This window comes from Salvia hispanica, chromosome 6, assembly GCF_023119035.1.
Source record: "Salvia hispanica cultivar TCC Black 2014 chromosome 6, UniMelb_Shisp_WGS_1.0, whole genome shotgun sequence".
NCBI lineage: Eukaryota > Viridiplantae > Streptophyta > Magnoliopsida > Lamiales > Lamiaceae > Salvia > Salvia hispanica.
In genome coordinates, this window is record NC_062970.1 from 13964149 (window position 1) to 13989401 (window position 25253).

General features: G+C 34.3%; 1 protein-coding gene, 1 non-coding gene and 1 pseudogene across 2 annotated transcripts; 1 reads left to right on the forward strand and 2 right to left on the reverse strand.

Moving 5' to 3' along the window:
• Positions 1 to 6619: 6619 nt before the first annotated feature.
• LOC125196197 (probable WRKY transcription factor 7) lies at positions 6620 to 8612 on the forward strand. Its single transcript, XM_048094609.1, has 3 exons — positions 6620 to 7340; positions 7419 to 7544; positions 8133 to 8612. The coding sequence occupies exons 1-3, from the start codon at positions 6685 to 6687 to the stop codon at positions 8290 to 8292; spliced, it is 942 nt and encodes a 313-aa protein (XP_047950566.1). The 5' UTR covers positions 6620 to 6684; the 3' UTR covers positions 8293 to 8612.
• A 4755-nt stretch (positions 8613 to 13367) lies between these two features.
• On the reverse strand, positions 13368 to 13439 carry TRNAD-GUC. Its single transcript has one exon. It is a non-coding gene; the product is annotated as a tRNA-Asp (tRNA).
• Positions 13440 to 22718: 9279 nt separating this feature from the next.
• Positions 22719 to 23827, reverse strand: LOC125192039 (annotated as a pseudogene).
• Between the last annotated feature and the right edge of the window lie 1426 nt (positions 23828 to 25253).

Genomic DNA, 25253 nt, shown 5'->3' on the forward strand with positions numbered 1-25253 from the left:
ATATATATATATATATATATATATATATATATATATATATATAGGGTTTTGATCTATGAAGACTAGATTTAAATACAGAAATGCAGAACAAAGTCATACGTAGGGCATTTTTAGGTCATAGTTAGTTTAGTTTTAGGTCATGCTTTAACATGACATAAAGTCAAATCTTATAATATGGCCTAAAACTACTAAATTATGACCTTACGTGTTTTTGATTAATTATTGACCATTGGATCATCTAATCCTAAGGCCAAGATTTGGGCTGCATTTCTGGATTTAAACACATACTTATTTTGATCATCTCCCTATATATATTTATATATATATATATATATATAGGGATGTGATCAAATGAAAACTCTAAATATTGTACAAACTTAAAACTGTGATCTGGACCATTGAAAAATGTCAATAGATCACAAAAAAGCATCAACAGGAAAACGTCAATGAGAATTTCAACTAGGTAGATCAATGATTGATGCCGTGTTGATATTGTGTTGGATACCGTATTGACATTAAAATCTTGAAATTTTACACTGTGTTGATATTGTATTGAAACAATGTTGAAGCTGTGTTGAAGAGTTTTGAGTTTGTACAATACATAAGTTTGCATTTTATCACTACCCTATATATATATATGTATATATATATATGTCCATGATAAATTGAGATTTTTTAGGCTAATTGAGAAATGAGATGCAATATCAGCCACTCATTTTTATTAAATGAGTGGTCCAGATTTTGCCACACAAAAAATATTTTTTGGTATATTCCTTTAGTTTTTGATTGCTTGTGTGTGTAATGTTAGTTTTTAATCGCAGAAGAGAAAAAGTGGAATGGAGGAAGAAGAAGAAGAAGAAAAGAAAATAGTTGTTAGTTTTTAATTGCAAGAATTGTTTTTGAGTTGTTGACACTTAGAGCTGCAATTCTTAATCTGCAACAGGAGTTGAGTTTCTTTTGATTCTTTGAGCTGAATTTGGTTTTGCATTTTTTGGATATCTATTTTCAATTTTCATCACTCTCTCTTTATTAACCAGCCATGGTTAGGTTGTCATGAGAGAGAGAGAGAGAAAATTGGGGGAAATTCCAATTTTCACAAGTTCGTTGACATTAATTATATAGGTCGTTGACATGAATTATATAGTTCGTTGACATAATAACGTTTGTTGTTGACATAAATTATATGTAAATCGTTGTTGTTGACACAAATAATATGTCGTTGACATGAAAATATTTGTTGTTGACATTGATTATTTGTAAAATGTTGTTGTTGACATAATAGTTGACATAAATAAAGTTTGTTGTTGACATCGTAGTTGACATAAATAACGTTTGTTGTTGACATCGTAGTTGACATAATGTCTCCGTAGTTGACATCGCGCGAGTTGTTGACATTTTATACGAGTTGTTGACATTCGATATTTTCGGTATTGATATGTGAATAGTAAGTGTTATTTGTTAGTTGTTGACATTTTAATACGAGTTGTTGACATTCGATATTTTCGGTATTGATATGTGAATTGTAAGTGTTATTTGTTAGTTGTTGACATTTTAATATGAGTTGTTGACATTCGATATTCTCGGTATTGATATGTGAATTGTAAGTGTTACTTTTTAGTTGTTGACATTTTAATACGAGTTATTGACATTCGATATTCTCGGTATTGATATGTGAATTATAAGTGTTATTTTTTTAGTTGTTGACATTTTAATAAGTGTTATTTTATTGAATGTTGAAGATTTGAAGATTTGAAGATTTGAATGTTGAAGAGATTTGAAGATTTGAATGTTGAAGATTTAAAGATTTGAAGATTTGAATGTTGAAGATTTGAAGATTTGAATGTTGTAGAGATTTGAAGATCTGAATATTGAAGATTTGAAGCTAGAGTTTTAGAGAGGATTTTAGAAAATGATTTCAAATACAATTTAATGAAAAGACAATTATACCCCCGTGTTGACATAATGTGATAGTTGTTAACATTAAGTTAATCTTGTGAATTAGTGGCTGAGATTGCATCTCATTTCTCAATTATGCCCAAAAATCTCATCCTAACAAGACCCTATATATATATATATATAGGGATGTATTCAGGTCAGAACACTAAGTATAAGTAAAACTCAAAACACTTGCAGTCCATTGGATCATATGATCTAATAGTTAGATTAATGTCACGTGTCATCTAATAATGTAGAATTTTAGACTAATAATGTAGCTCGGATAATAATGTAGCATTTTAGTTTAATAATGTAGCATTTTAGTTTAGAAATGTACAGATTTAGTCTTACAATGTACATTTCTAGTCTAATAATGTAACTCGCCTAATAATGTAGATTTTTAGTATCATAATGTAACAAATCACAGCCATCCAATCTAATGATCCAAGGGCTGTGATTTGTGCTGTGTTTTACGCTAAGATGCTGTAAGGACCCTAACACACCCCTATATATAGGGATGGAATCAACCCTTATTTATTATTCCCGGTGTTACTCTCTTACTGTTCATGTATAATTTAATTTTTTAGGATATTTATAAGTGATGTTGATCTCTTACAGATAGGATATTTATTTGTATTACTTAGTGAGTATTTTATTAGGGATATTGGCACCTAACGTCATGAAACTTTCAAAAAAATTGAGTTTTTCCCACGAACTTTAAAATTGACAAATAATATCACGAACTTTATCCCGAGTTTGTTATTTCCCACCAATAAAAAAAAATTGGGCTATATTAATAGATTGAAGAACAATTTTGGAGGGTGTGCTTCAAGAAAAACTATCCTCAAAGATTGAAAAACTTGAAGCTCTCGAAGTTGTTGTCGAGAAATTACGAAAAAAAAAAATCTATATCATGATATTATTTGCCGGAATTTTTTCTTTGGTTGGAAATAACAAACTCGAGGTAAAGTTCGTGATATTATTTGCCAATTTCAAAGTTCGTGGAAAAAATCCAACTTTTTAAAAGTTCCACGATATTAGATGTCAATATCTCTTTATACTTTTATTTTAAGATATAGGAGTTCTAAAGACATAATTTCTACACCATTTCAAATTAATTTTCCACACTTCAAATAATTGTGAAGTTGAAAAATTAGTCATAAGCGCTGTCAAATTCCGAAAATCAAAACTCGAAACTAATAAAAATACCACCAAGCAGCAATGGTTGATGTATCAAAAATCAGTTATCAGCGCTGTCAAGTTCGTGATATTATTTATCAATTTCAAAGTTCGTGGAAAAATCCAACTTTTTAAAAGTTCTATGATATTAGATGTCAATATCCCTTTATACTTTTATTTTAAGATATAGGAGTTCTAAAGACATAATTTCTACACCATTTCAAATTATTTTTCCACACTTAAAATAATTGTGAAGTTGAAAAAATCAGTCATCAGCGCTGTCAAATTCCGAAAATCAAAACTTGAAAGTAATAAAAATACCACCAAGCAGCAATGGTTGATGTATCAGAGATTAAAGAGAGAGATTATAGAATGATTTCCAGGAAAGACATAATTTATTAAAAAATACTATGTGGGAAGACAATTTTACTAATTGACTGAAAAAGGGTAAAACAAAATATCCACAAACTCAAAAAGAAAAAAAGGAAAGATTATTATAAAATGATGCAAAAGGACTTAAATTATGGAGTCGAAATTATCTTTATGACCAAAAGTTGTTCATACTAATAAAATTAATTGAGGATCATAATTTATTGCAATTATTCAGGTACTATTTTTGTACTTAGTCAACTAAATAAATTAGTTATATCAATTAATATGCGTACTTACAAATTAAAGCCCAAATTCGTAGAATGGGCCCGTACCAATTAGTTTATACGCCTATTTCTTAGTATTATGGATTACCAAAAAAATTTCATGGACTTGACATACCAAGGTGGAAATATTATATGGTGTGTCTTACCACTAATACATTGACACATAAAAATTTAGAGGCCCCAACTTCCGGCTGGGATATTATGTATTCACACTCCTAATGAACAAACTTTCTCATATGAAAATTATAAATGATCCCATAATTACCATACGTAACCATATATACACTATGCATAATATATAGGTTCCGACTTAAATCTGCCACAGTCCCACTATATCTTTTACATAATAGAAAAATTATTGCTGCAATTATAAACTAACTATTTCATTATTTACTGTAATCACGTTTCATGTGAATACCTTCTTTTTTATTGATGGCATTGAACACAATAAATTATGATTATATAGCTTAATAGTAATTTATATTACTTGTGTATATTAATCACTATTATATAATGTTCTTATGCTATATTAAAATACAATGTCGGTAGCTATTAATATCAAGATGATAAAAAAATAGTTAATTACTATATTAATTTTTCATCAATAGACCATAAAAAATATAAAACAAAATACAGTAAATTATTGTCATAGTATTTAGAAATTAAATTTTAGAAAAACAACCATAGTCAAAGTGATCACCAATCAAAAAGTTTAATCCTATCAAAATTATTCTATAGATACTACAATTTTTTTTTCAAATAAAAGAAACAAAAACTATTTCAAACTTAAAATGATCACAATACTCTCTTCCAAAGTGCATTATTAATATTATAGCAACATGATCCAACTCAAATTTCTCCAATTTGAATCACTTTTCTAACTTGAGAAAATCATGGCAGGCAATCACTCGAAAACGTATTTTCAGGTACACTTGTCACACTTTGATAGTCCTATAAAGCCAAACCAAAAAAGAGGGTATATAAAAAGACAAACTAAAATATATAGAATATATCAACCTATAAACATAAAACTATGTCTGGTCAATAATGAAGTAAAGGAGATAGGTTGGGCATAACCAGGTTGAATTGATGTCATGTAAAATGGTGTCAATGAAGAATTCTTTTAATTGATTTGAAGACGATGATAGATAAATCATAGAAAGATGGTGTATATATTATGCGTGAGTATATTTATGGGATACTTTAAAATTTCCATATGATAAATTTTGTTCGTTAGCAATGTGAATACGTAATATCCCAGCTGGAAGTTGGGGCCTCTAAATTTCCATGTGTCAATATATTAGTGGTAAGACACACCACATAATATTTTCACCTTAGTATGTCAAGTCCGTAGAATTTTTTCTCACTATGGATTACTCTAAAGTTTAGTTCTGATCACTTGTATTTGTGTTCTATCTTTATTCAATTCCACAACGCCGAGTAAATTGATTTTTTAAAAAATCATTACTATAAATGATAGAGGTTCAAATCACTACAGAGATAAATGGTAAATCATTGTTGTTATTTGTTGAAAAGAAACTTCTACGAGCAATTGAGTGTTATTTTGAAAAGTTTTAGGAATCAGTATAATATAGTTTTCAAGAGCTTATTTTATTTTAAAAAGTTTATAAGATATTTGTTGTTAGTTGAAACTAAAAATAAATATTACTCCTTATTCTACATTAGTGTAAAGAGAGAAATGGAACCATTATGTATTACGTTTCACGAGTCTCTTCTTCGTCACCAATTAATTTTAGAATAGAACTCCATGGATTTCTTATTTCTATCATTATCAACCAAACACTCTTTATAGTTGATTTGTGTTTCATTGAGCTAATTTGATAGAAATTACCTATTTTCTTTTTCATCTACAGTATTAAAAATGAGCCTCAGCTACAAAAGGGCTTGTTAAAGAAGTAATTAAATTTGACAATGTGGAATTCGTTCTATGGAGCTTTAACTTTATGGCTGATTCATATATCTTTCTTTACTATTTATACTACTTGTTTTAAAATTAATACTATAAAATAGTTATAATCAGGATAAGCCTTCAAAAAATTTGACAAAATTTTTGTTTATATAATTAAATTTTTGTTTCGGTGTCAAAAGAAACTTTATTAGGAAAATTGTAAAATTTATATTTTGAGATGACCGGTCAAGAAATATGACCTCATTCTCATTCTCATTCATAAATCATAACGAAGAGACTAACCATAAGCATAAGCATAAGCAAAAAAAATTATTAGTGTTCTTCTCAACGTAGGAGGTAGCAAGATGGTACCCCATTAAGTCCTAACTATTACTCCCATAAAGAAATTAAATTATAAAGCATGTAGCACTATCTCTTTGAGTATTTTTAAAATTAAAAGATTGATACCTAATTAAGTCCTAACTAATACGTATACAATCGAATCAAAACAATTAATGATACTAATAATAATCATAATCGAATTCACCCACTTCACTTCTTACACTAATGTAAAATGGGAGTGGCAAACAAAAGTGCAGAGTCAAATCAAGAATTCATTCAAATGGTTACCATTTCTCCACCATCAACATCCATACTTTGAAAAAGGAAAAGAAAAAAATAATAATAACACCCGATTTCCAGTAAGGTCGTGGGTCCCAATCCCCAACCCCTTCAGATAGACTTTTATATTTAAAGCTGTTAAAAAGTCAACTCTACCTCACTGGCTGTGGGCCGTTTTTCCTCTCTCTAATCCAACGGCTCATTAATACCCTTTTGACTTTTGCACCCAACTCCTGCCTACGTGTCAGGCCATGATTCGCGCTTTCCTTTGACGGCAAGCAGGCCATAAAGATAGACAAATTGCATCATCAATTTGACTCTGCATACCATTTCCCCCTATTTTATCCCTTTCACTCTCTATTTTCTCTCTCTAAATTGTGGGAGATGGCAGTGGAATTGATGCCGGGATACAATTTGACTTCCAAGATGGAAGTCAGCGCCGCCCAAGAAGCGGCGGCGGCCGGCCTCCAAAGCGTCGAGAACCTCATGAGATTAATTTCCCACCAACAAACCGCCTCCGCCGCCGCCGATTACCAGACCGCGGCCGATGCCGCCGTCCACAAATTCAAGAAATTCATCTCCCTGATCGACCGGACTCCTCGGACCGGCCACGCCCGGTTCCGCCGCGGACCGGTCCAGAATCCCCCTCTCCAGCCGCAGAAAACCGAACCGGCCGGTCCATCCCCTAAAACAGAGGAGACCGCTCCCGGTTCGAGAATCTACTGCCCCACGCCGATTCAGCGCCTTCCGCCACTGCCGCTGCCGCAGCCGAAGGCAGGGCTCGAGAGGAAGGAGTCATCGACGACGATAAACTTCTCGTCACCGGCGACCTCCTATATCTCCTCCTTAACCGGCGACACCGACAGCCTGCAGCCGTCGATGTCCTCGGGGTTTCAGATCACTAATCTGTCGCAGGTCTCCTCCGCGGGGCGGCCGCCGCTGTCGACGTCGTCGTTTAAGAGGAAGTGCAGCTCCATGGATGACGCCGCCACCGCCAAGTGCAGCGGCGGCTCGTCTCGTTGCCACTGCCCCAAGAAAAGGTCAGAAATTGAATTTGAAGAAATTAATTAGTGATTATTGTTTTTTATTGGGGTTTAATTATAATTAATTTTGAACAGGAAATCAAGATTGAAGAGAGTGGTGAGAGTTCCTGCAATTAGTATGAAGATGGCTGATATTCCACCAGATGACTACTCTTGGAGAAAATATGGTCAAAAACCCATCAAAGGTTCCCCTCATCCTAGGTAACTCTCTTTTATTATAGAAAATCAATTTCAAATAACTATACTCTAATTTTTATTTTTAATAAACTAGCTCTATATTTTTGCCTAAACGAAAACAACATTGGAAAGTTATTAATTGATGTCATTAAATCCATCTGTATTTGGTTGGATTTGTACACGTATCATTAGAAATTTGTATTGTATATTTGGTACACATCCAATTGTTGACAACATTTGGTCGGGTTTAAGGCGTGAATATGGATTAGAACGATTGAATTTTGATTTTCTTTTTTGAATATTTGTAGCATGTAAAATGTGGATGATTAGATGTTATTTGAAACGTTGACGTGATATGTAAATAGTATAGGTCTATTACGAATTTATGGTCTATGGCTCTTCGGTGAGTGTCTTTGTAGGCAATTAATTCTTTCAATCTAGTGACTTGGATATGTGACCTAGTTTTCAAGCCACTTGTAAGATGTTTCGTCTAGGACTTGTTTTTTCCTTGTTTTGGTGAATATATGTATCAATTTAATGGAATTCCTCCAAAAATAGGGTGGATGAATTGAACTTTTGTCGAAAATTAATATTGGCATGTTAAATTTTCAGGGGTTATTACAAATGTAGTAGTGTAAGAGGATGCCCGGCCCGAAAGCATGTGGAGCGGGCCTTGGACGACCCAACGATGCTGATCGTAACGTATGAAGGAGACCACAATCACGCCGTTTCTAATATAGAACCACCGGCGCTAGTTCTTGAATCATCTTGATCTCAATCTGACGGCTGAGGATTCGCCTAGCAAGTCTCAATCAATCACCACCGTCCAAGGGGTGTGAACAGATAGTCAACGGTGGAGATAGGAACAAAACTTTGGGGCCCCATTTTGTTTGATTTTTTGGACTCTCTTTTTTCTTTTCATTTCTTTAGCACTCCAATCTCTTGATTCAAATGAAAGGGAGAGTGAGAGATGAGAGAGAGGAGTGGATTTGGTGGGAATTGAATCACCCAAGTTGAAGTAGTGGGTTTTCTACTTTTCTTGTTCCTTGTTCTTGCAAATTGGGAAATATAAAAATGTTTTTTTTTTGGTGATGATGATTATGTATTTTGGTTATTTGGTGCTTTTATTTGATTTTTAAATGGTAGTGGGTTCTTATGTAGCAGGCCTATTATACTTCTTTGGAGTAAGTTTTGATTTTTTTATTTCTACAAGACTAATGTTTGAAAACAAATCTTTGTGTTAGTCAATTGGAGTAATGAGTGATTAAAGAATTGGTGGAATTATATTAATTGGAACGTGTCGTGTATGGGACGGTTGACTAATTGACCATTATTATGTGATAAATAATGGTGGGTGGAGGTGGAACCTATTCAATTGATTACTCATCAAACTTGGACTTTTTGGGGTGATTAAACTTATTAAATGCAACATTTGGTCGTGATTCATTTTCCACTCAATACTTTAGTTAATCAAGTTAAAATATAGTACTTCTCTCTGTCCGTGACTGTTCGTGAATAGAAGTCCTATTTTTTTTGTTTTAGTCCGTTTGCGAATATGAGTCTTAGTTAATTTAATTTTGCTATAAATTTGTCTCACATTCCACTAACCCATCAATTTGTCAAGTTAAGCCATGTTATTTAATATAGTATACAAATTTGGATAATTTCTGTTCTATCAAACAACAAAAATAAAAATCATATCTTTACATATCTTGACATAAAGCCCGTATTTCTTATCTTATTCTACATATCTTCTCATATCCCATCTTTTTTATCAAACGAGTCCTTAATATATACAAATGAGATCCATATTTCACTAACTTCTTCCACTCATTTTTATTCACATTTCTAAAAATTTGTGGCGCTAAAAAATGAGACTTCTAATGTCGAACCAAAGAGTACTATCACACTAGTAATATTATTAATAACGGAGGAAGGAGACCAGGAAAGTGTAGATGAGGAATCAAGTTGTAGTACTCCATTTATGATGAACCATGACAAAGGTGGAGGGAATTGCTATAGTTTAACTTGAAATATCCGTAGCAATTTAAGTGAATTAATGGTTCTAATTCTCTATATATATGGATTTAAGATATTTTTTACGATCGTATTTGGCACAGGTGAGATGCCTAATCAAAAGTCAAAGTTCACAAGAAAATGTTTTTGTTTGATTGGAGTGTAAAGATGCCTAATTAAGCCTCCTTTATTCTGTTTTTGCTTCTTTATATTATTTTATTTCAGATTATGAAAGATTTATATTCCTTGTTTGTTGCATTTTTTATAAAATTGATGTAGCCTTGACCTTATTAAAATATACACATTTCTAGATGTTGGGGCTGCCTCACATGGGCCAAACTCTCGTCAAGAAAATACCATTTATCTAATCTTAAAATTGTGGATGTGGTCAAAAAGCTTAGTAACCTCTTTTCATGGTATCCTATGCGTATGTGGAAGGTTATACAAAATGGTCCCTTTTTATTAAAAAAACAAATTGTTTGGAATCATATTTTCATAGGATATGAAAGAAGATATGAAAATATGATTCCAAACACATTGTATAGTTAATCAACTTTATACGTTACTTATTAATTATGAGTGGTGTGATTCGAGTATATCTTTTAATGGGCAAGTAAAAGAAAACTTAATTAATAGTAAAACCGTTTCACATGTGGTGTACACCACAAACGAAAGCTAGCTTAGTAAGCAACCATTTTACTAAATTTAATTGATTTTAATTGGGCGAAATTAATGATTTAATAAACTGAATATCTTTTTCCAGAATAATCGACCATAATACTCCATTAACTGAGACACAATAAATTTGAATAATTATTTTTAAAATATAATATTTACAACAATCCACCCAATTTATAGATATTAAAAGTAGCTCACGGATAAATGATAACTCTATTTGTGAAATGATGCTTATTAATTTTATTTGTTTAATAATCTCACATTAATAGATATCCATAACATATGTAGTCTCAGAGTGGAATACCACTCTATATTTGTGATATTATTAATTTATTTATCTGAAGTCAAATTAGTAGGCCGATGCTCTCTCTTTTGTGCGTATTGGGAATTGATATTGTATATGCTATTGTTATATGTCGCTATAATAAACTAATTGATTAAATTAAAGTAAAGGACTGCAGGCCACTTAAAGTCTACGCCAATAATTTTAATACACATTTGATCATTTATTATGAAGTTATATGGGTGTATTTTCAAATAATAATATAATAAGAGTATTATTAAAGTTACCCAACTCCACATAGCCTCAACTTTTTATCTAACTTATTTTCAATTATTAACTCATATGTCGTAATTATAATATCAACAAGGTGACAAGGTGGCAGCTGTCATATTTAATTATCTCTTCAAGTAAATATTCATATTATACCATACATTGAAAATATAAAATTAATTTCTTATTAGGTAGTTAGAATTGAAATCAAATTATTATCAGATAATCATATGATTAATCACATTTTATAAGGTAACTTCGTTTGAATTACTCAAAAGTTCTCAAAATTTTTGAAAGTGATACTATTAAATGGAGTATCACAAATTTTACAAACTAAGTTATTTTTCCACGAAGAGTAAATCGTTAAATCCGACTAGTCTACCTAGCATTTTTTTTATTATGTTTGGAACAATTATTCCTATGTACTTTTGTTAGGTGGATCAAGCCTGAGTGTTTAAGATAAAAACATACGAAACGATATACATATTCTCCAAAACCTTGCAGTTTTTTTTTTTTTTTAAATAAATTTCTTCTCAAAAGACTATTTTGATCGGCTATTGTGTATTTGTGGTGGTGGTGGTGGTCCCGCGATTGGAGGAAATGTAGACGAGTTGTAGTAGTTGTCCCTCGTTGTTTACTGTTGTTTAGAATGAATTGTTCTTCATTGTTTATTGTTGTTTATAATGAATTGTCCGTCATTGTTTAATGTTGTTTATAATGAATTTCACACATCACACTTGCATGTATATGATCTTTGTCCCCATCTGACATTTTTTTTCGAAATTATCCTCATTTTGATACATTGAGAAAAAGTTTCGATTTAATTTTAGGGGCCCAGCTCTTTATTTCTTTTTCTTTTTTTAAATTGAAGTATAAAATAAAATATACTTCCTCCCTTCATCTTATTCTAAGTGGAACATTTCTAATTCAGCATGAGATTTTTATGTAGTTTTGTTTGGTCAGTAAAGTTGAGAGAATAAAGTAATAGAAGGAGAAAAAGTAGAGAGTGATGTTTCTATATTTAGAAACGTGTTGTTCAGATGGACATCTAAATATGAAAAATGTGTCACTTAGAGTCGGACAAAGAGAGTAGTACAGTGCCATTTACTCTTTCCTAGTACTTTATTATCTTTGTAGTATTTAATACATTACAAACTTTTTTCTTAATATTTGTGTTGAAAAAAAATGCAACCACTATTATATTATAAAACAGATGGAGTACTAATTCGACCTCAATGTTTATAAGTCGGGAATTAACTTTATTTCGCAATAATTCGTGTCTGCGTAACTTCATATTTTTAAAACGAAGCTATTAAAAAGGAATTTTAAACCAAATCATAACTATTTCTTTATTGTTTTTATCTTATTGAACACTTCTATTTTATCTTTGTAATAACATAATGAATATTATATTAGTATTACTATGATATAATAGTAATTAATATACATACTTATAGTTTGATAACTATGATAAACTCTCATTGAAAAATTGTCCCACATTTATAAGACTAGTCAATGTGTGAACGGATAAATTAAACATTCGGCGAATTAATTATATATATATATATATATATATATATATATATATATATATAAACTATTAACGAATCACTGTCAAAAATTTATAAATCTATGTGTGAACGATTAATTATAATGTGATGACTCGTATTTGTGGGTGCAGAAATTTATTATATAGTAATATAGTATATCTATCCTGATACTGTACTCGTTCTGTCTCCTCCCGATGACTGATTTCTATTGTTTAAAATCCTACTATAAAATAGAGTAAACGAGCTTTAATATTCCAAATCCATGTGATGTTTAAAGTACTTCAGGAAGTCAACAAAAAGTTAATTTGATTTTTAAGATATAAATATTTCAAAATGTCAAAGGCCAGCTAATATGATGATTTCAACTCTCATTATTTAAGGTTAATTAATCTGTGATTCATGTTTGTTTGGTGAATGGTGATAATGTATTCTAATAGTGTTTAAATGGATTTCATCAAACAAAAATATTCAACATCAATATCACATATATCACAAATTCACAATATCATAAGAAGTTCCCATAAGCACAAAGCAAAATAATAATAATAATCCAGTGTAAAGTTTTTTCTTATTATTATTGTGGCCGTGATCCAGTTTGTTATTTTCGAGTAACCAAGCAATTGGCCCAACATGAAAAATTAAGGAACCCACAATATATATAGCCCAATAATATATTTATATAAGAATAGCCCAATCTCTTCATTTGCTGGCAGCGAACAGGGATGGATACGAGATTACGAGGCCTACAACAATGAACAGAACCACAGAAGAGACTGTTTTTGTAAATTGGTTGGTTGTTCAATTTTTGGTTGGTTTGGAATGTAATTGTGGTTGTGGGTGAGTTTTGGTATCGGAAGATTCGCATGGGGTTTCATAGTGTTGGCCTTGGGTGGTGTGAAACGAGTAAAGTGAGCAGTGCATGATTTTGATTCATTGTAATTGCCATTGGTGTTGAATTAATTACGTGTTGGTGATCAACCACCCAACTAAAAGTTTAGGATTAAAAAAAATAATATGATAAAAATACAAAAGAAAAAGAAAAAGAAAAAACGCCGTTGCCGGGGATCGAACCCGGGTCACCCGCGTGACAGGCGGGAATACTTACCACTATACTACAACGACTACATATTAGCACGGAGTAATATTATAATAAATACCAACAAATAATCGAACTAGTAGTTAGAAAATATTCTTAGGCAAAAACATTTTATTTGGATATTTTTCGCTGAGATGTGAAGTTAAATCTCAATTTCTCATAAATATTGGCAGTGGCCCTTATTTACTTTGGAAAGGACTTAAGGAGCATGATCATGTAGTGACGTAGATACTGCATAGCCGCCCCATGCAGTACACTTATATATTGGTTCAAAGCAAATATAAATACTCTGTTTGTTGCAAGTTGAGAAGAAGAAAATAAAAGAAAGAGAGGATGAGTGATAATCTAGGGAAAGACATTTCATCCGCTCATTCTCACCGAAGCAATTGGCACAATATACAACCTTCAATGTGATGCATCTTCTACGGAGGGACACTCTACAGATATCGCAACGACGATTGCACAGCACCCCCCAACATCACACGAAGAATGCAAGAAATGTCACAAGAGATGAGGCTATCCTTGCACCCATGATGCAGCTTCATCCAAAAGCAGTAGTATCGGTGCACTTGTGCAGTCTGCAAGAACGGATACGAATACGATGGATAATTTGGCTACAAAATTATACTACTATACCTCAAATCAACATTATTAAGTTACGTAGTTTATCATATGAATTAATGGAGATACAGAGTATTCAATATTCCATTTTTCATTATATGGTTTTCCGCAAATTACATTAATTTCACATCACCATAGTCCATCCATTTATTTTTCCTTAATCATAAGAGTCATATCTCAAATTCAAATTCGATTTCATAAATAATTTGAATAAAAAAGAAATAGCTTGAGCCAAATGATGAATCTGAGGTGTCAACAGAAAACAAAATTAGAGTTTGATTGAAGAAGACGATGAAACTGAAACCGCTTCTCCTCATTTTACTTCTCCACCATCACCTCATTCTCGCATTCTCTTCTTCTCACATATCAATCCCAACGATGCAGCTGCTCTGCTCCATTTCAAATCCAATGCTGATTTGGGAAATAAATTAAATTTTCGCCTAAAACTGCCTTGGCATTCTGCAAATGCACAGGAGTTGAATGTTCCCATTCCAGAGCAATTGAATGGAGCCGAGCCGGCGGCATAAGAGAGCAGCGTTTGTTGTCGGATTCACGATCGGCGCGTTCATTTTCGCCGAGCGTGACGGAGAATGCCGAAGCGGTTATGAGAATCATGAGGTGGCGGAAGTGAAGCAGCGGCTGGTGGTGGGGAAGAGTGGGAGCCTGGCGTTCTGCGCCGGCGAGGCGGCGGCGTACACGGTGGAGCTGCTGGGGAGGGGGACGGTGGGGACCACCTACAAGGCAGAACTCGATACCGGCTTGAGAGTCACGGTGAAGAGGCTGGACGCTGCGAGATTTTGGAAAAATAATACTAATATAAATACTCCCACTAAAGGCATTTCATTTTCTTCGCTCATTTTGAAAAAATAATAATATAAATACTCTTCTCTACATTATTATATCTCTTACTTTATTTTTTCTCCGTTTGAACTATTTATTTTTAATTTTTCAAAATGAGTGCCTATTATAACTATTTACTTTTTTTTTGTCTCCACTTAACTATTTGAAACACCTCTGTTAATATGGAACGGAGGGAGTATTAAAAGATGGAATATGACTAATACTAATAATAACGGGTATTATCGGGACTAATGGGTATACCCGCGCGGATAGTGGGTATACCCGCTACCCGCAAAACTTTAAAACACACTACCTGATCCCGCCCCGTTTCCTATTATCGTCGGATAGCGGGTACCCAATACCCGGCGGATAGCGGGTCGAGATGCGAATTACCCATTACCCGCTATCCATTTTGCCACCCCTATATGTATAAATATTTGAATATTGATTAAAATTATTAATTTATTATTACTATTGTTATGGATATTTATTAAAATTAAATAACCTTGTGCTTGTCAGTTTCAATATCATTTAGCCACACTAACAAAAGTCCACTTCAAATAAATTGAGTCGACCCAATCAATATAAAATTAGTTTCCGAATACCTTATCAATACTCTAAGACATATTTTTTGTGGTACTTCCTTAATTACTATCCATATTAACTTCCTACAAATTCATACGTTATCATACTTCCTCAGTTTTACTATTATTAAGAGTAAACTCAAATATTATAAAAGAAAATGAAGTTTATAATTTTTTAAAAATTTGCTTATACATAACATTAAGAGCAGTATTCTTGATATATACTTAATGTATATGTAGTAATTTTTTTAATCATTATATTTTTGTTAATATTTTCATATCTATTTAATTTTATTTGTTATTCTACACAAAGAGTAAGATTACGACACATTATTTTGTAATAATCTTAACCGACAAATTCCATCAAACAAACACTATCATTATGTGTAATTAATTTGTTTTAACATTTCTTAAAGTATACTACTCCCTCCGTTGCGCTTTAGCAGTCCCATTGACTTTTCTGTACTCATTTTGTAAAAATGATAATAAATAATTAAAGTGGATAAATAATAAAATAAAAAAGAGAATAATATAGAGAAGAGTCTTATCTACATTATTCTTTTTTTTTACTTTATTATTTCTCCACTTTAATTATTTATTATCATTTTTACAAAACGAGTGTAAAAAAGTCAATGGGACTGCTAAAGCGGGACGGAGGGAGTATTATATATTATGCTATGGAAGTTTAGTGGGTTTTTTTTTCCTCAAAAATTGTGAAACATACTAAAAAAACTCATAAAATTGCAACAAATACTGAAAGTTAAAATTAGAACTCAACTTTTAAGATATAATAATAATAATAATAGAGTTCAACATCTGAATTAAAGCCCTATTTAGTTAAAAAAGGCTCGATACCAATTAGTACATAGTAGAGTATAAAATTGTAATACAACTATTACCACTCCTATTATTTATTACAGATGATACATTAAAAGCCCAAAACAAAGCCCAAACATTACTACATTATTTATTCAAACTCTAAGAGCATCCGCAATGGTCGGCTAGCGACCAATAAATAATTTTTCCGCCTAAAAGAGTCTCCTTATATATTGATAAATTTCTTGAAACAAGTGTGGGATAGGCCAATAAACCCAATCAAACTTATCTTAGTAATGAAAATTAAAATACTACTACTATTAAATATCTAAAGATAAAAATTAGAATAGGTCGAATAAAACTCCAGGATTATTATACTAGTTAAGAAAAATTATTTTCAGTTTTTCAATATGAGTTATCGGACCATCTCACGAATCAAATTATGACGATAATGCTCCAGAAATAGATAAGAAATCACTAATACTACAAATTATGACAAACTCAATGTTGGAAAGAAATCAGGGAATTAAAGATCGATTAATCCCAAATTGATTGTATACCATAATTAGAATAGAATCTTCGATGATCTCGTTTTCCATATGTAAATCATCTCTATCTATAAAGAAAGTAACCCTAGCACATATTGTATCAAGCAATAAGAAATACATCTTTCCGATCCCTAATTATTTCTTTATGGCGTCAGAGCAGGAAGAATTCTGGCTCAGATAATTCTTATCATAGCCGTGTGATACCCAATTCTTGGCCTTTTACCAAAAACCAAAAACAGAACCCAACTCTCACATACAAAATGTCAGACACAGACGAGGAGAAGCCAATAGTTGAATCCTCAAAGTTGAGGACAAACAAGAACGTTACCGTGGCCTTCAAATTAAATGGGAAGAACTACCCGTTGTGGTCGCGCTTAATGAAAGTCGCGATAGGAAGCAGGAGGGGATACTCCCATATCCAAGATGAACCGCCGGAACCAAGCAGCAAATGTTATCGGGATTGGGAAGAAACCGATCTGGTAGTCTTTTCTTGGGTCGTCGATAACATCGAGAATGATATTATTGCCGATTTCGCTCATCACCAAACATCCAAGGCGTTGTGGGATAAGATTGAGGCTAAAATTATTGAATTCCCATATGTGAAGTCGGAAGATCAGCTAGCAAATATTCTAACCAAAGCTGTGAACGCGAAGTCTTTCAGAGAAGTACTAAGCAAGTTAAGTATCGGGAATCCCGTTGCTTAACTTGACGGGGAGTGTTGGAAAGAAATCAGGGAATTAAAGATGATTGATCCCAAATTGATTGTATACCATAACTAGAATAGAATCTTCGATAATCTCATTTTCCATATGTAAATTATCTCTACCTATAAAGAAAGTAACCCTAGCACATATTGTATCAAACAATAAGAAATACATCTTTATGATCCCTAACTATTTCTTCACTCAATAATACGGAGTAAAAGAAATAGATAAGAAATCACTAATACCTACAAAAATAACTACATCTATTATGAGATTGTAATACATTACGCTTAATTATTTGTTTTAAGAGTATAAACATAATTAATCCAACACTATTGTGGACTGTGGTATATAACAAAAGGCAACCGAACATGTACTTAGTCGTTATTGCTCGAACACTGAAATGTCCTAATTTGGCAATGTCGGCAAACCCCAAATAGCCATGTCCCATTTCACTTTTACCATTTTTAGTAGTGGACCCATATTCCACTAACTCATTCCTACTCACATTTTATTATAAAACTAATATATAAAAGTAGGACCCACAATCCACTAACTTTTTCAACTCACTTTCCATTACATTTCTTAAAACCCGTGTCCGGTCAAACCGGGACGAATTTTCGTGGACGGAGGGAGTAATATTTTATAATTAAAACTCACAACCCATCGGGCCGACCCGCAACCCGTTCGGGCCGACCCATTAGGGTCAACCCATTTACCCCGTTTTGTATTCGAGTAATAAAATTACAACCCTAACCCGCTCATATTACCGGGTTATTCGCGTCGGCCCACGAATTTCGAGTTGGATTGACATCCATAATTATTAGTATTATCTTCCGTATACTAGTAGACAGTAGTAGTATATTTTTGTCCCCTTTTGCCTGTTCCAATTTCGGCTACTTTTAAGAAAATACTTTACTTCGTATTCTATTAAGGAAAAACACTAAAACATGTCAACGTGGAGACATTTTTTCATTTAATTCTCGTAGTAACAAAAACATTCTAGCATCCAACATTTTCCGACAGTGTCACGAGGTTAGTTTTCTAATATCAACATTCACATGGGTAAAAATTTGGTACTATAATTTAATTCACATATCATTTCGCATCTTCGCAAAACATTGCTTAATTTAATAGACGTATCAAAGATAAATGTTACACCACATACAATTATCTAAATGGTCACACAGACATTCCAATGATACATTGAATGTTTTGAAAGTGACCATCTATATTTCTCCACCTTCAACTAGCCTTTTATCAAATTCATATTCATGTTCATGTATGCAGAAATTTTGATTAAAAATTATAAAAGCACCAAATTTTCAACTCTATTGGCTTATGTCGAATTATTTAGGTTGACTAGATAGCTAGCTAGCTTTGCGGCTATTTCAATTTTGTCGTTTCCAAACTTATTATTGATCTGTGAAATGTTAGAGGTTAGGTCACTCTCATGGTTAGACAGCAGTTTGAAAATTTATATATTTCGTTAATATAGAATTAGTAACCGAAATTTAACAACTTGATATCGTTATTTTGTTCGAAGAAACTCATCGCAATATGACAAGAATGGGAAACCGTTTGGACAACTTTCACTTGTAAATTATACATGTGGGTGTTCGATTTTCTAGATAAAACATTATTAAGATATAATCTACAATTAAGTTGGGGTTATTTTAGTTGAAAGAGGTTGACTATGATTAATTATCTCATGATTATTCATCATGCTCGATTGAGTTGTAGTAGTATTCAATCTCATGAACCAAACACACTGCATATTTAATCCCGATATCCAATCTTGCAAATCGAACAACCCATAGATTATTTTTTCTTTTAATTAATATACTCCTATGTATTGATCGGACTACTAATTAATATAATCATTTTTACACTAGGGATACTACTATTTAAATCATAACCATGTTGATTTCAACTCAAACCCATAATTTTGAAATCAACATAGGAGTAAATAGTTGGAATGGTTTTAAGTGTGATTCTAAATAGAGGTTAGAAGTATACTAGGAGTCCTATATTTTGGCTTTGGATTAATTAGAAGTAGACAAGTTAGGAGTTAGGAAAGTGACAAGATTAGGAATTACTTAGGATTTATAACTGAAGCAGACAGAGAATATCGTTTGGTCTCCACTACGTAGTTTGGTTCTTGCGTGGACGGAACATCTCCTTTTTTAAATTCCAATAACCTCATCATTATAATACCGGCTTCCCCCAATAAAAAATCTAAATATTTTTAAAATTAATTCTCTCAATTTTTTTCCGATCAGTAAATTACTAAATTAACTGTTCAATTCCACGAACAATCAAGCAAGGAATGACAATCTAAACAACATTAAATAAACACTACTTACAAAAGTACCAGCACAAAAATTTAATAAAGACACTGCAAAAGAACCCAACAATACGCAACAAGTCCAAATAATCTTCATAGAATAGACAAAATAAGCTTCCTCAAACATGACAACTGAAAATTGATTTGATAAACCATAAAAGCAAGAAAACAAAGACAATAAACATTAACTAAATCATATATTAAAACTGTGTTACTTGACAATTTTCAAGTATTTATATACGATCTGTTCTTCGCAAATCAGTACCAACTAGAAAATTCAAAGCATAAGAAACTTAATCAATTTATCATAACGAAGTTTAAAATCGAGATATTATCATATTTTAAGTGAACAAGATCGTTTAATTAAGAAGATTGGTGCATCGGAGCTAAACGGCAGTTTTCGTAAATTCTCTTAACTTTTGACAATTTTTTTTTTTTTTTTGAACCCAACGGCTATTTTACATTCCACCCCTATAAATATTTCCTCCACTTCCTCCATTCATCACCCACAATCTTCATTCTCTCCATTTTCAATCTCTTCTCCCAATCTTCAATTTTCATCAAAATTATGAGCTTTTGGAAGAAAAGTTCCCGATCGGGTAAGGATAAGGGTAAGGGGAAAGAGTCGAGTTCACAAATTCCCAACACGGATGAAGCAAACGAGCAGTGGATGCAGTCGTTGTTGGCGATGGGTTCTCCTCCCGGCCAACTTCCATACGGGGGTCCGTCTCCTTTGCAGACTCCTCCGGCGCGGAGACTTTCTCCGTACTTCAACTCTGCCGGCAGAATGCCCTTTCCAGCCGACGATGTGTATCGGCCCCAGTTCGACACCCCCGGATCAACCCCAGGCGACCAAGAATCTCAGGCCGCGACACTGAGCGCGGAGGACTTCGAGGTGGAAGAAACGCCCACCGAGCCGCCTTCTAGGAGCGGGAGGGGGAAGGCGCCGGCGTCGTCGGCTGCGACTGATACGGGTTCCGATGAGAGGCCGAAGCGGGTAAGGACTACTTACACTCTGCAAGAGTCCGAGCTGATAGCCGACTGCTGGGCGGACACGTCACAGGACGCGGAGCGCAGCAACTACCAGACTGAGATCATATTCTGGGAGCGGATTGCCGCGAAGTACAGGAGCCACAAGACTGCCTCAATGAAGGACCATGGCAGCGAGGCGATCCGTCGGCATTGGGAGCGCCTCATGAGGGACTGCGGGCACTTCAACGGTATTTATTCTAACTTGATGACTCACATGACGAGTGGCCAGAACGAGCACATGGTCCGAGATGAGGCCATCCGGATGTATAGTAGCCAGTACTTGTCGACGAAGGGCTTCAAGTATTGGAACATCTACGATAAGCTGAAGGATCTCCCCAAATTCCGGACGGGAATGCACGACGCGCTGCACGGGAAATCGGTGCGCTCGCGACTTAGCGTTTCGGAGAGCGAGGGGAGCGCGGCCCACATCGACTTGAGTGGGGATGGTCCGCACGAGCGCCCGGAGGGAGTGAAGAAGGCGAAGGGGAGGCGGAAGGGGAAGGGCGCAACGTCGGAAGTCGCGTCGGAATCCGTCATCGACTTAGAAAAAGCCACTTATTCGAGCAATGTCGCCAATCTGACCCAGATGTACACGCTGTACTTCACCGGCGGCGGGACCCCTGAAGAAAAGGCGGCCCTCTGGAAATGCATCCAACACCTGCAGAGTACGCTGGGGCTCGATCCCGACGCCCCTCCGGCCCCTCCGTCTTAGATTTTTTTTTTTTAAATCTTTGTTTATTTGCGTTTTTTATTTGTAGTTTTTTTTTTCTCGTTGTATTATATTTTCCAATGATTAATACAACGATGAATTGTTCATTATTAGTCTATTTATTAAATACATTTGTAGGGAAAATTAAATAATATAAAAAATAATGATGTAAAAATGAAATGTTGAGGGGTAAAATTATGTGAGACGGATGGAATATTATATATATACCTCCTTAAAAAGTTAAATATACCATTCCAAAAAGAAACATACTCCAAAGGAAAAAGGTATATAGAAAGGTAAATGATTTTTTTAACATAAAATAATAGTACAAAATGCATTAAAAAAACATAAAGTGTGATACATTCTCAAATACCTACTCTCTTGGAGAATGTTTTTTCATAAAAAGAAGGCAAATGTGGTAGTTATAAAATTTTACCTCTCCATCAATGGAGAGGTAAAGATACCTGTTCAAAATGGGAAAAAGTATAATACCTTCTCAAATACCTCTCTTGTTAGAGAATGATTTTTCATGAAAAAAGGTAAATATGGTAGTTATATTAGTTTACCTCTTCATTTACCTCTCCCCTTAGAGATGCTCTATCATGGTGTACAATAAAAAAAATATCTTAAAGAAATTATAATTTTATAATTTAGATAGCTACAAAAGGAGAAAAAATGCATCCTCGATGGGCTCAAAACAACGGTCAATGACATAGGCAAGTCACTGGGAAGTGGGAACCTTCTTTGGCCAATAAATTTTGACGAGTTTTGTTTCCTGAAATTTTAACTAATGTTATTAGAGGACTCTCAATGCTCCGGCTAAAAATTCCCTTATTTCTCCCTAACTCATGCCACATCAGCACCAAAATTTATCCCCAGTTTTTAGCCAACTTTTAGCCAATTGCTCCAATGGTTTCTCCCTTATTTCTCCCTTATTTCTCCCTAACTCAACATTTCATTTTTACATCATTACTAATTTAATTGTTTTATTTTTGTATATAATAAAGCTAGCTAATTTATAAGACAAGACAAATAATAGTAATAAAGTTCGTTGTATTAAACACGAGTAAAAAATTACAACGACGAAAATTTAAAAAAAAATAGTACAGGAACGGAAAAAAAAATTCAAAGTAAAAAAATTCAAGGGCGGTGGGCGCGGTTTCTATTTGCCCACAATTCTTCGATCATATCGTGTTGTAGTGCTCGATGGGCCTCCTTTTGGTGTATGTCCATGAACGCCTTGAACCGTTCATGTTCGTTGTACGGTACACCCCGGCGGGCGGACTCGGACTCGGTTGAGACACCGTGACTCGATGATGCAACACTGGTGTCGTTGGTGACGTTGAGGACGCCTTCGTGTTCATCCTCGATGATCATGTTATGCATGATGATGCACGCATACATGATGTCGGCAATATCCCCCTGGTAGTAAAAGCGCGTCGGGCCCTTTACCAGTGCAAATCGTGATTGGAGCACCCCAAACGCCCTCTCCACATCCTTGCGCGCAGACTCTTGCGCTCGGGCAAAATACTTTCTACTATCTCCGATTGGGCATCTGATCGTCTTAAAAAACACGGGCCATTGCGGATAGATGCCGTCAGCCAGGTAGTACCCCATGTTATGCACATTGCCATTGGCCGTGAATTCGATGGAGGGGCCTAACCCGTTGATCCGCTCGTTGAAAAGGGGCGACGAATTGAGAACATTTAGGTCGTTGTTCGACCCGGCTATACCAAAATAAGCATGCCAAATCCAAAGTCGTTGGTCGGCAACGGCTTCAAGAATGATGGTGGGATGCGTACCTTTGTAGCCGGTAGTGAACTGGCCTCGCCACGCGGTTGGGCAGTTCTTCCACCGCCCGTGCATACAGTCGATGCCGCCGAGCATCCCCGGAAAGCCGTGGGTCCTCCAAAGGCCAATCCAGCCAGAAACTGGCAATCAGCCGCGTCCGGCGAGCGAAGGTAGTGCCCCCCAAATATCTCTCGCACGCCCTGACAAAAATTCTTCAGGCACTCGTTGCCGGTCGTCTCGCCGCATTGCAGATACTCATCGAACATGTCGGCGGACCCTCCATATGCCAATTGTCGGATGGCAACAGTGCATTTCTGCAGGGGCGATAGACCGAGCTTCCCTGTGGCGTCTCGCTGGAGCCGGAACTCGGGGTAACGCGCGGACAACGCATTAACAATGCGCAGGAAGAGGGAGCGGCGCATTCTGAATCGGCGACGAAATACATCTGCCGGATAACGTGGTTCCTCAAAGCAAAATAATCGGCGAACAGCCGATCATGCCCACCAGCGTGGTCGCGGTGGATGTATCGGCGCCGCCTGCGGATTGGCCGTTGGGGTGGCTGCTGCATTCGAGCAAGCTCCCTTTGTATGAAGAGAAGGTGTGTATTTATAGGGGGGAAATTAAAAAAAAAAAAAAAACTATTTTTATCGCCGGATTATCGCCCACAGTGGTCGGCGATAACCCGGCGATAATCCGGCGAATTTTCGGGAGTTGGCGTTAATTCGGTAGAATTAACGCCGAATTATCGCCGAATTCTCCCCAACGCCCGGCGATAATCCGGCGATAATCGGCGATTTTTCGCCGGATTTAACGCCGACCCATTGGGAGTGCTCTTATGTCCTCTCCATTCTCAAGTAAGGGGCGGCACGACAAGGAAAAAAGTGAAGTTGCAAAGTCGTATGATAGATGGGAACTATTTTGCTAAGAAAGAGATGAGTTTGGTGCATTCATTTACATTACATGCATGGTTGCGGATGAAAGCAAATGAAATTTAATTTCAAAAAGGAAAACCTCAATGTGAGCAAATTGGCGAGCAATTAAAGTGTGTAACAAATCCAAGGAAAAAAACACTAAGAAAGGCAAGAAAGTTGTGTAGGTAAAAAAAATCATATTTTAACTTGATTGTCATAATTATTTTTAAAAATGTCCCAACTTTTTAAAAATAAATAAATTAGGTAGCTAACAAAGCTGGAGTTGATGATATATCACTAGCAATCAATTAAATATCGACTCAATTAATAGTGCGCGAATTAATTTGATGTGTCTACATATTGATATGAATTAAAAAAAATGCAAAATCAAATTTTAATAAAACTGGAACATGACAAAAGGAGAGTGAAAGGATCATGTTTTAAGGTAATTGAAATAGGATAAATAATCCATATTGAAAAAATTTAGAGCAAGCCTAAATCGGAAAAGGGGAACGTGAAAATACTAGAATCCAATATTTATTTTAATTTTCATACATTTGAACCGACACAACAATTAGTATATCATTGGGATCGAGAGTGATCTTTTTACGGAACTTTGTAAAAAGGAGAAATTTAAGAGCTGAAAAAAATATATATATATATATCAGTCTCTAATATTATAATGCGAGTTGGCATTATAAATATATTAGTCCTTGATATTTAGTCGAAAACAAATATTTTTATTGAATTAACTAATATTAATGTATATTTACAAACTGATATGATTTTAAGTTTTAATCTTAAAAAAAATTAATAGAATAATCTATTAATATCATATTATAGTTGATTAGGGTAGTGATAAAATACAAATTTCATATAGTGTATAAACTCCAAACTCTTCAAAACAATGTCAACACAATGTTATCGCAATGTCAAT

Bases quoted from the DNA above. Each gene is read 5' to 3' on its own strand.
- LOC125196197 (XM_048094609.1), top strand. From the start codon at position 6,685: ATGGCAGTGGAATTGATGCCGGGATACAATTTGACTTCCAAGATGGAA. The intron at 7,341-7,418 runs GTCAGAAATTGA...AATTTTGAACAG, and splicing joins TGCCACTGCCCCAAGAAAAG to GAAATCAAGATTGAAGAGAG. The intron at 7,545-8,132 runs GTAACTCTCTTT...TTAAATTTTCAG, and splicing joins AAAGGTTCCCCTCATCCTAG to GGGTTATTACAAATGTAGTA.